General features: G+C 36.1%; 2 protein-coding genes across 3 annotated transcripts; both read left to right on the top strand.

Moving 5' to 3' along the window:
* The first annotated feature begins 5,782 nt into the window (after positions 1-5,782).
* LOC133742487 (uncharacterized) lies at positions 5,783-6,829 on the top strand. Its single transcript, XM_062170168.1, has one exon. It carries the CDS (start codon positions 5,866-5,868, stop codon positions 6,658-6,660), a length of 795 nt encoding a protein of 264 aa, XP_062026152.1. The 5' UTR covers positions 5,783-5,865; the 3' UTR covers positions 6,661-6,829.
* A 546-nt stretch (positions 6,830-7,375) lies between these two features.
* LOC133742476 (uncharacterized) lies at positions 7,376-10,942 on the top strand. Of its 2 annotated transcripts, none has more exons than XM_062170152.1 (5): positions 7,376-7,575; positions 8,746-9,006; positions 9,652-9,803; positions 10,187-10,323; positions 10,427-10,942. In XM_062170152.1, the coding sequence occupies exons 2-5, from the start codon at positions 8,753-8,755 to the stop codon at positions 10,592-10,594; spliced, it is 711 nt and encodes a 236-aa protein (XP_062026136.1). In that variant the 5' UTR covers positions 7,376-7,575; positions 8,746-8,752; the 3' UTR covers positions 10,595-10,942. The 2 variants fall into 2 exon arrangements, with proteins under 2 accessions (XP_062026136.1, XP_062026139.1); XM_062170155.1 differs by lacking the exon at positions 7,376-7,575 and adding an exon at positions 7,893-8,494.
* The last annotated feature ends 333 nt before the right edge of the window (positions 10,943-11,275 follow it).

Here is an 11,275-nt window from a genome sequence, read left to right as displayed (position 1 = left end):
GGATCCTTACTTTCCTTCAATTCTATGAGAACTACTTTAATTTTCAAAAAATTTCAATTAATTGTTGTTGGTTTCCTTATATGGATGGTTTGCTTTTTGGATGTGATGGATCTCAGGGTCAAGTCCGGTAATAGCTTGTGGATGCTGGCCTTGTTACTTCTTTCTATTGCCCATCTAGCTCAGGCTGCGGATACCGCAGCGGCCGCAGGCGCCGAGCTCGATTTTATGTCAATTGCATGGTCTATACTGATTCTGATGACATTGGCTGTTGGTTTGGTTGCTTTTGATGGTGCTCTGATATGCTGTCTGGATCTGCTCAATTACATGATTGTTATCCTGACTATTCAGTTTATGTGGCCTTTGTTGACCCATTTTGGGCATACTCGTTCTTGGTCACCTCACCTCGAGGAGGTGGAGGGATTGATCAAACTTCTTGAAGACTTGAGCAAAGAAAAGATGCATGAGTTGTTTGTTGAACTAGCATTTCAAAAGAACGAAACCGCGACACTTAGAAGTCAGCTTCATGCATTGCACTGGAACATCGAGACCCTCACCGCTGCTTTGATAAAATCAAATCAAATAGTCGGGGGGGGGGGGGGGGGGGGGTAAAGGGGACAAGCTAGAGCAGAAGCCTCAATGACGAGCTTTAGATACTTCTGTGGGAATGAGCTTTTGACTAGACTCTAGAGTTAGGTTTTTGGCAGCTTTATAGCATTCTGTTTTGGCAAAATTCAGTTTTATGATCAACTGTCATGTGCCTTGGAATATTATGACTTTCCAGATGAAAGCAAGTACTATATGTTGGTAATTTTTCTCTTTTTATTCACTAGCTTATGCAAGTTATGGTTCTATCTAAAAAAAATAAAAAATACACGCGTTTTCACATTTTATGTGAAGATATTTTCTCATTCATAAAGGTACACATGTCTTGATAGTTACCTTTTGCGAACACGTTTTATGGTTGAACATGATAAATGGCAAGAAGAAACTTGAATTTTGAACGCTAATCAATGATAAGTTGGCTAATGGAGCAATGTTACTCTCCAAAAACCTAATGTTACTATATATCTTAGGTTAAAAGAGAGTGTGCTTTTTGGTTTTGAATATCCTTCAAATTATTATACTATGAAATTTTTTTATTAAGTTGATTACGACTCTTCATCTATTGCTCTGCTCTAGGATGAAGTGTACAAAACTAAAAAAATAATAGAATACTTGTTCAATTTTGAAGTTTCTGATTTAACTAACATCTCTCAATTGTCATTGGAAGGTCTGCTCCTCTGATATTCTTCAATTCTTCTGGTTTTGAGCTCATTGACTACTCATTTGGTCGTGGTTGGCGGGTGGAATCACATTGGTGGCATAGTGTTTGATGATGTCTATTTGTCAAGTGGTGGAAAAAAAAAAAAAAAAACTAGCTTGATTGAATGACATGTACTCACATAAGGATATTTAAAACAAAGTTTAATTGGAAAAAAATATTAAAGAATTAAAGATAAAAGAATACATACCGTATCAGTTCACTGAGGTCAGACACTTTCTGTGTATTCTTGTTGTACACAATGAACAAAGCACTGTTTATGTGTATTCTTGTTGTACACAATGAACAAAGCACTGTTTATGTTAAAAACAGGATCAAAGCTCACAATTAATGAGAATTCTCCTGGTTGTCTTTGTCTCTTCAAGGCAGCAATTCCATTTTCCAAATACAAGATGGTGACAGAACCACCTGATTCGGGGTTCTGAAATACGCTATGCGTAAGTTCCAACCTAACCAGGTCTTTTGTCTCTTCCGAGTTCTACTTAGGCTGCATCTTTTTCAAACAGTTCCTTATATACCTCCCTCCAGATCCTAGGACCGCATACTTCCATCCATGAGTCTCTGTTACGGTCATGGCTTTGCCATCCATTTTGTATATCAATTTATGATCATCATAACTCACTGTAAATACAAAAAGAATAGCTTTATGCACCAAAAAAAATTAATTAGCAACAAAAAAGGATATTGAAAAAGATTTATGAAAAAATATCACTTACCTCATTGGTTAGCCAACCCCCAATAAAAACATCACATGATCCTGGAACGGGCGGGCCATATCGTGCCATTCTCTTGACAATATCTTCAAGGGAGTCATCAGGCTTAACATTTGTATCCAAATACATTATAATGGCTCTGTCAATTTCAACGTCTCCAGCAAATACAGCAAATGCTGGAGACAACAACACGATCCATGAGATGGAAATTTGGGTGGAAAAAAAAAAAAACATAGCCCTATTGTATGACAAGCACTCACATAAGCCTCTCTAAAGCCAAGTTTTATTGGGCAAAAATCCAGCCGATAATAAATGAAATCTCTAGAATTAGGTTGCACCAAAGTTATTCGGCACGCTTCCATTCGTCTTTGGCCAACAATATATTTAGGGAGATAGTCATCATCAAATTTTCTATAAGGCTGCCAAGCAATATAATTTTCCGCATTTTCTAAGGTAACCAAGATTTGACCGTAATTCTTATTCCGGTATCTATTGACAAGTTTTGTTTCCATTTTTTCTCTCCAGCTTTGAGATAATGAGAACTTACTTGCTTTCCCAATCTCATCCAGATCACCTTTAAAAACGTTTGAAAATCCTGAAATGTGCTCCAATGCCTATGCCATAAGGAAGAAAGTGTGGTCGTTAATTTCTTTTGTGCCCTTTCGCAAACTTAAATTGCAAATAAGAAAGCATTATGAATGTCCATGCAAAATCCTTTATTACAGCTATGTTGCGCAAGAACTTCAAGTAATTAATCCCGTCGCTTATTTTGTAGTATAAAAAAAACTGTGCTAATTTTTTTTGGATGGTGCTATATTGGCCTTAATTTGTTTTGTTTTGTTCGAGTTGTAGTTGATTAATTGCAAATAATCAATTAAGGTTTGCAGATACCTTTGATCTTCTGAATTTAGTTATATTCTTAAAAACTTTATGAAAGTTCTTGTTTGAAAGTAGATCTTTGTTTGAAAGTTCTTGGCATGGTAGACAAAGTGCATTCCTCTCGTTTTGCTCCGGCCATATAGTTCATCCATTAATCTTTATTTCATAAACTATCTGCTAAAGCGTGTATTCTTAGTCTGTGCCGAACATCCAAAAACATACCAAGTTCTCAACAGTTTAAAAATATAGTTGAAGTTATAATTGTTCCCACACTAATTTTCATAAATTGGAAACTAAGGTAAGAACAAAAGATCTCCATTTGTATATATCTTATAAAGTGTGAATGAATTGAATAATATTAGCTATACATGCAACGTCATAGGATATTGGAGACTAAAACAGCTAATACTTATTTTTCATGTTCTTACCAATTCTGTTGATTAGTAGGAGTAAAATATTTTTGTTGAGGCTTCAATTTTGGTTGTGCTTAAATGAATTTGCTGCAGATGTAAAATTATATATGCTCGTAACACTAACCTTTTGAAGTTCCTCTTCAATGTATTACAGCAGGTTTTGATCTAGCTGTTGTGCTATATATGTGTTCTGCGTATTACTAATTTACTTGTAATAAAGTTGTTCAGTACTTAAGCATATGCAAGTATACATGCACATATATGATCAAACTTGTGTCAGCTTCATTGAAAGCATTATATTATTGATTATGCGTTTAAAGAATCCTACAGTTGGACCCTATTGTGCTCTTTAATTCTCTGAGCATGCATCTACATATATTCTTATACATTTTGTGACTCCTGTGATTTGTGCCTGCTGCATCATGGTAGTGAGGTGCTAGTGCTTTGTTAAACACTTGTTTTCTCATTGTCTGGTGAAGTTAATCACAGATTGACTGAGTTTGGGGATAAACTTGAATTTATAACTTGTCCAGCGCGCACTTCATAAGGACTATATCTTATTCTAGTGGCATTCTTGTTGCTTCGAGTGTTGATAGTTCAAGTGGGAGATTGTAAGATTTTGTGGACTTATCAATCTCGATTAGGAATGCAATAACTTGCTACTCTACTTGCAGAAAAGTAATTGGACAGAGTTGTGTTATTCTAGTTTAATTCCTCCTGCATTGAGGATACAAATTTATGTAATGGCCATGCTTTGTATCATTAGTAAACTCTTTTGTATATGAATCAGGATTGATATCCCTACTGCTATTAGGGCTAGTAAACCTTTATGGGAAGGTCGCTAGTTTTGTTTGCCTACTTAAGTACTTGGTCCCTGCTCTAGCTATTATTAAGCATACATTGTTCTTTGCCCATTAGAAACAACCTAAGAGATAGCTCAGAGGAAAAGCACCAAGATTCGACCATATCTACACCAGATTAGTATTAAGTTCCACAATCTTCATTCTCTATGCATGATTACATCTGTGTTCTTAATCTTGAGCATAACACATACATACATACATCAATCTTAATTTACATTTGGTATCAGAGCCATTATGCTCGATTAAGAATCGACTCAATTTTGCAAATCCTATTTTGTGTAAAAAAAAAAGTAAAAAAAAAAATCGAAACTCATGATATTAAAGGGGGGAAGGATATGTAGTTTTGTTTGATCTGGGCCTCTAGAAAATATAAGTCTCTTGATTCATTGTAAAGCTACATTGTAAGCCTTCATGCATATAACTCAAATAAAACACCTTATTCTCTTGATCCAGTTTAGTTAAGTTTTTCACATATAGTATTGTCAATAGCAATCCATGTTAAAAACTTTAACTAAACCTCAGTATTGGATTAACATCTTGTGACATTAGTTTTAGAAGCTGAAATCCTTGCTCCCCATAGGAGGTTCTTAATGATTATGGCTCATGAGATTGATGTCAGCATATAACAGGGTTTAAAACTTGCCTTCAGAAGGTAAACTGAACTGTCTTCTTGCCACCCTAGGTGTTGACATGTTCTAAACTACCTATAGTTGAGTTTTGAATTCTAGGTATATGATTAAATATGTGTCAATTGTCCTTTTGCCATTCTAGGTAAGGCTGACACGAGTAAAGTAAATTGGGGCTCTTCATTAAAATGCTTGCTACATTCTAAATTTTCTCTATTTAAGGAACAGTTATTGTTATCATCATTAAGCAAATATTGCTAAAGCTTTAGTCAACTTGAACCTCTAAATGTTTTTGGAATGATCTTTGAGCACACTTCATGTACATATACAGATATTCTTTTGGTACCAATCATATATATTCAATTCAAAATAAGACCTTCTGTAACATGACTAATATCATGGCTTAGTTTGTATTTTTCTTCTTTCTTGTGGCTGTGCATATATTTGGCAAGTCAATCATGAATCAAACATCATTATACAATAAATCAATTCTTTTCACCTATACAAATGAAGGAAAAATAATACATTCATTAAGTGAAATAACCTGTATTATTAGACATTGTCTTTTCCAGGTAACCCAACACCCCAAAAAAAAAAAAAAAAAAAAAAAAAACAACTCATGTGAAGTTCATTGTGAACTTATAACTATAGTTAGTAATTTTTTGTATTATATGCGAATAAAACACGTACTTACATTTTTTTCAAAAATACTTCCGTACTTTGTACTTTTGAAAGAGACTTGTTAAATTTCTTATATTTTTAAAGTCAAAAATATTATACACATATTATACACAATTTTTACGTTTTTTTTCATATTTTATCCATATTATTGAACAAAACTAATATAAATTAATATTTTTAAATTAAAAAAGTATTTATTTATTTAATTAAAAATATTTTACCGAACTTTTCAACGAACTATTTAATAAAATATCTAAATAATACACGTACATATGTTTCGGAGATGATACACGTCTCATCTTATAACCAACACGGCAACACCTCAAACACTCTCTCACATTATCTTCTATAGAGTGCTAATTAACTACTATGACTACCCACAGCACTCTCTTCAACTTCCACCACACTTCACCTTCAAACCCACTCTCCTCCTCCACCACCACTCCACACCTCCACCTCTCCTGCTCCTTCAAACCCAAACCCCCAAAACCCTCCTCCTCATTCTCTTTCGCTCCCACACCAATACCCGCACGAGACAGAGTCATAGACTTCGGCAAACACAAGGGCAAAATGCTCGGCACACTCCCCTCCACCTACCTCAAATGGGTCTCCACCAACCTCCGCGCCCGCGACTTCGAGCACTGGGCCAAGCTCGCCGACCAGGTCCTAAGCGACGCCGTTTACCGCGACCGCATCGAGTGGGAGTCCGCCGAGAACGCGCTCAGCGGTAACAGAAGCAACGCCGGCGGAGTTTCGGAGCTTCTGGGGATCAGCGACAGGTTCGGGTGGGACAACGATGACAAAGTTGGCTGGAGTAAAGTGAACTTCGAGCTTTTGGGTACTTCGAAAGGTGGGAGAATTCCGAGGAGGAAGAGTGAGACTGAAGTTGAAGAACAGAGTGGTTTGGAGGAGAGAGAGACGAAGGGTGAGGGTTTAGGGGAGAAGAGGAGGGAAAGGAGGGAGAGGAGGATGAGGATGCAGAGAGAGCAAGGTGGGGTTGGGAAGGAGGAGAAGGTTGGGGGTAGTTTAGGGAATGGAGTTGGATTAGGGAGGAGGACTAGCAAGGAGAATGGTGATGAAGATAATTGGATGGTGGATAATTCGAAAAAGTTTCCTGGACGCGAGTCTCTGTTGAGGAAAGCTTATAGCAGAAGGTTTTTGTAATTTTCCGATCATTCTTATAAAATTTATGTCCAATTGTCCGTGTAATTTTGGTGGTGTTCGAGTAGTACAATGGTGGATTAATGTGTGTAATACACTAGTGTCTTCTACCTAAGTGATGATTGGTAAACTTGGAATGATATCAGACCATTAGTGGATTCTGGTTTTACATCGTTTTTTGGCCATTATCTTTTGTTTCAATATCAACAATATTAATTTTGAATCTCCGTTTGTTCAATTTTATTAAAGTAAACGTTGAGTGATAACATAACATTATTGTGAATCTTATATCTTTCAAAAAAAGAAAATGTTGTGATGTTTGTGCATTCAATAATACAATTTTTTTCCTAATATTATATAAATCTGGCACGTGAGTCATTTTATCAAGCAATAGATGCACACTTTACTGCTAGGGTGATCTCATATCTAAATTGGTGACCATGAAATAAAGTTTACCAAGTAATAGATGTACAGTTTTGCAAGAACAGTTTCCTAACTAGGGTGATTTCATATCTAAATTGGTGACCATAAAAGAAAGTTTGTTGTTAGCAAATATAGCAAGTTTCCCGTTAATGTCATCCTTGCATCTAACCTATGGTTGGTCCAAAACCAACTCACAGACGTTTGTCCTACTAGGCTATCTGCCATTACCAACCACAAAGGGTTAATCTCCATTGTCTTTTTCTTTATTTAACCAAGTCCATAAGCAACCACAGAGTACGAAAGGCCTCACATTTTTAACCAAAGAAAAAAAACAGAAAGCAATAATCTTTTATTCATTTGAATCAAAAAAGATTTCGCGTCACTCACCTGAAGCAGCCACCTAAGCTGTTCTTCTGCTGCAAACACCGCGCTGAGAATTCGACCCAAACAAGAGAGCTTTTGAGCTGGAAAGCTCATTCTTCCTTTCTCTCTCAGGTACTGTTATTCATCACTGTTCTCAAATATTGATTTGATTTGTGTAATCTTTGCTTTCCTCCTGTGATCTTCTTGGATAGACCCTTGTTTATATTATTCAATTCATGTTTCCACCGTGGAATCTTCACTGAGCTTGAAGTCAATTCAGTATTCTAAACTGTTTTACTCCATGTTATAATAGATATATAAGCAGTAAAATCTTCTACATGTGCTTAGATAAATTAGCTATCTTCAATTAGGCAGTGTTCCTTTTTCCTTTTCCTTCTTGCTATGTATGTATTGGGTTTGAAGTTTAAACTAAAATCAAATTGAATGAACTTAGATCATTGGATAAAACTTTTTTAGGTAGGGAATGATTTGTGTGCTGTGTGAGTGTATGGTAAAGAGTAATATGTGTTTGGTAGGTTAATCATGTGATAGTTCAATCTTTCCTCTATCCTTCTTTTACCTAGGATTTGATATATGAGTACAATTAGGAGATTCTTGGATTCATTTTCATGAAAGAAATATTGGTTTCTTTGTATTGATGTTTGAAGTTCTGGAGGAGTTTCTGAGAATCTGAGTCAAACGGTTTTATCTGTCCAAAACAAGAACGATGTTTTCTATTAAAATTTATCATCTCATCAGATTATTTTACTTCGAGAAGCTAGAATAAGTTAAGTTATCATTCAATTTTTGTATATTACAATGTTGGTGGCAGTTCATGCCCTGGTTCATCTCCATTATGGTCTAGTTTTTTCTCCAATGGTTGTTTTTTTTTAGTTGTGATCTTTTGCTTTATTTAATGTTAACAAATCTGTTTTTGGTCTGAATTGTTAAGTAATTCAAGCTTGGTTTTCTTCCAAGGGAATTGTTTTTGATGAGATAACAATATACGTCCCCCATAGCTTCGTGCTGGAGTACCCTTTTTATCTAATTGGCAAGGTTTATTCTGTAGTGCTTTAACCAATAAGTGTGTTGAGTTTGTATTGATACTATGATTGGTTTGATTACCATCTGCACTTCTCCTTAATAGCTGTCAGTTTTATTGTTCCTTTTGGAAATTTGAGTGCTTTCAGAAGTTTGTTTTTGTTCACAGGAAATTATGTCTTTGGTTTTGAATGACAGTTGTTGTAATTGCTGATTTTCTTCTTGAAGGAACTTTTAATGTTTTTGGTTCTTGCATTGCAGAACGCTAATGACAAATAATAAAGAAAATGACACCTTAACATCAGGTGACAGTTCATTTGGAAAGCTTCCTGATCATCTCCTAATAGAGATCTTCATCCGGGTTCCCGTCTCTGAATGGGTACGGATATGCTGTGTAAGAAAACAGTGGGCCAATCTTTTTCGTGGAGAATGCTTGTGGCAAGCTGCTCTATCTACGACATTTCCTTTGGCTAGCAAAGCTAAAAGTTGGCCTGGACCTATCCCTCGAGGTTTGAGCAAGAGGTAGAATAACATGTCTCCTTGCCATTTTAGTCTTCTTGTTTTTCCTGTTTTGTATTCTTTCTTGACTATTCAAGTTCTCCTGTCCCTCTCTTAGTAATTGATCTGCTCTGATTTATATTTCTTTATCTTTGCTTTTGAGAAAGGACACTTAAGTCAGTGATGGTGTCTAATCATTACTGTAAGGTTAAACGCATTATGTCTATTTGAGCTTACAGTTTAAAAATCATATCAAACTACAAGTTTTGGCCTAGCTTAAATTGTTGGCATCTCAATAAAAGATACTACGACTTGTGTCTGGTTGTCTTGGACTTCTACTGGATTATCTCCTTTGCCATTCTTAACTGATAGCTATTACTCAATAGACTGGGTTATTAATGTGCAGTGGAATCACTTCTGTGGGGGAATAAATCTCTGAATTAATTCTTTGTTGCCAGTTAACTTCTTCCCTTGATACTCTATCCCCACTTCTCACACATTTGTAGTACGCAGTGCTGGATTCATATCATGTATATATATCACTGTATCAATTGATGCAGCATACAAATCATTGTCTTTGCTAACTATCATTTATATTGGGCATCAGCATAGTAGATTTTTACTTTTCCATGTATTTTATTTTGCTAAGATTTTTGTCAAATTTCTCAGGAGATTTGCTGCTTTATATGTTAGTCAGCACATCATTGCTCTAGATGGTGAGATTGATGAGATAGTGGGGCATACTTATTTGTTTCTAAAAGAGCAGCTTGAGCTTTCATCTATGCCTCCACCATCTGGTATTCTGCACGGTACCATAATAGGTATGTTTCTAAGTTTAGTTGCATCTTTTTTGCTTTCTAGCCATATAATTCACAACCGAAAACTTGGTATACATAATCAGTATTTAGGACTCTCATCCCCAGTCTTGAGTTTGATAGCTAGAGAACAGTATATCTAGGATAGTAATCTTGCATTTGCCTTTGGGCTTGTGGAAATGTTCCAAAAACTTCTTCACATGACGTGGAAGGAATCACCAAGTATACAATGTCATGTTTAGACCTCAGGTCCTCAGCAATTGTAACAATAATGCCATTTGATATTCCAGAATTTCAACATCTGTGTGCTGATGTTTAGAATACATGGTATTGGATTCTTTATGTCACCTTGAAACTGATGCTTAGTTGATTACTCTATGTCTTATCAGATCAGTTTATTGCTTGTGGTAAATCGAGAGACATGGCTCACGAGCTTGCTTCCCAGATATGGTTGGCTGTTCTCAACAATTTAGAGGAAACCGAACACACTTTTCAAATACTTAAACGTCTCGCACAAGAGGGGGATGTAAGCTCTCTTTTCTATTTATATTACCCTTGCAGCAGGTATTATTATTTTTCCTTTCCATTAATGTTCCGTGGTTTACATGCTGCTATATCATTTTGGGCAGGTTTTTCTTCCATACCCGTACTCAAGATCAATCAAAGTCCAATGGAAGGTGTTTGAAAAGCTTTTCACTGATTTTCGTGACTGCCTCAACCATGCGGATTACTATGATGTCTTGGCTTGTGCAAAGAACAAGTTTCAGCCAATACCATCTACTTGGTTAGGTCACTAATCGACATCATCTACATATTCAGGATTCACGAGAATCTGTACATGTGAAGGTAACTCTTGCAGGGGCCTTCTGTCTCATCCTGAAGATATTCACCATCTGAGAAACTGAAACGTCCTACACCATAGGGGTAAAAAGAAACTGTAATCACATCTGTATTGTTAATATTTGCATCATTTGTGTTTATATTGCCAATTGGGGGAAAGGGATGGCTTTGAACTTCTTGTACATTGGCCAAATAAAAAGAAAAGGTGGTGTTGTACAATAACAATCAACGTACAGACTCTATCATTAGTTGTTATAGCACTTAGTATGCATACTTTTTGTACAGGAAGCTAATTGTTCTTACCACCTAGACCTGGCAAACAGATACACAACCAGTTACGAAATACCCCCGCATTACAAATTCACTTTTAGAAATTGATAGTGTGGACTCGTTAAACACACGTCACGTTAACCGTTCAGTTCAACTGACCCGAAAAACCCATTTTTGTGACTGGCACCTATGACATCCAAATTCGAATTTTACAGAGAGTTGAGTGCTCTGAAGTCTAAAGCTTCAAAGTGGCAGTTTGGCTCATGTAGTAAGTTTAGGGTTAAGGGGTTGAACAGTCAAGCTCAACTCTATTTTCTCACTTGGTTCTCATTAGGATATAACTAGAGGCAAGTGCACCACCAATCCTG

This window comes from Rosa rugosa, chromosome 1 (assembly GCF_958449725.1).
Source record: "Rosa rugosa chromosome 1, drRosRugo1.1, whole genome shotgun sequence".
Lineage (NCBI taxonomy): Eukaryota > Viridiplantae > Streptophyta > Magnoliopsida > Rosales > Rosaceae > Rosa > Rosa rugosa.
This window is presented reverse-complemented; position numbering and strand designations above follow the sequence as displayed.

Coding starts and splice junctions, on each gene's coding strand:
- LOC133742487 (XM_062170168.1), top strand. CDS start 5,866: ATGACTACCCACAGCACTCTCTTCAACTTCCACCACACTTCACCTTCA.
- LOC133742476 (XM_062170152.1), top strand. CDS start 8,753: ATGACAAATAATAAAGAAAATGACACCTTAACATCAGGTGACAGTTCA. Junction 9,007..9,651: donor CCTCGAGGTTTGAGCAAGAG/GTAGAATAACAT, acceptor CAAATTTCTCAG/GAGATTTGCTGCTTTATATG. Junction 9,804..10,186: donor TCTGCACGGTACCATAATAG/GTATGTTTCTAA, acceptor ATGTCTTATCAG/ATCAGTTTATTGCTTGTGGT.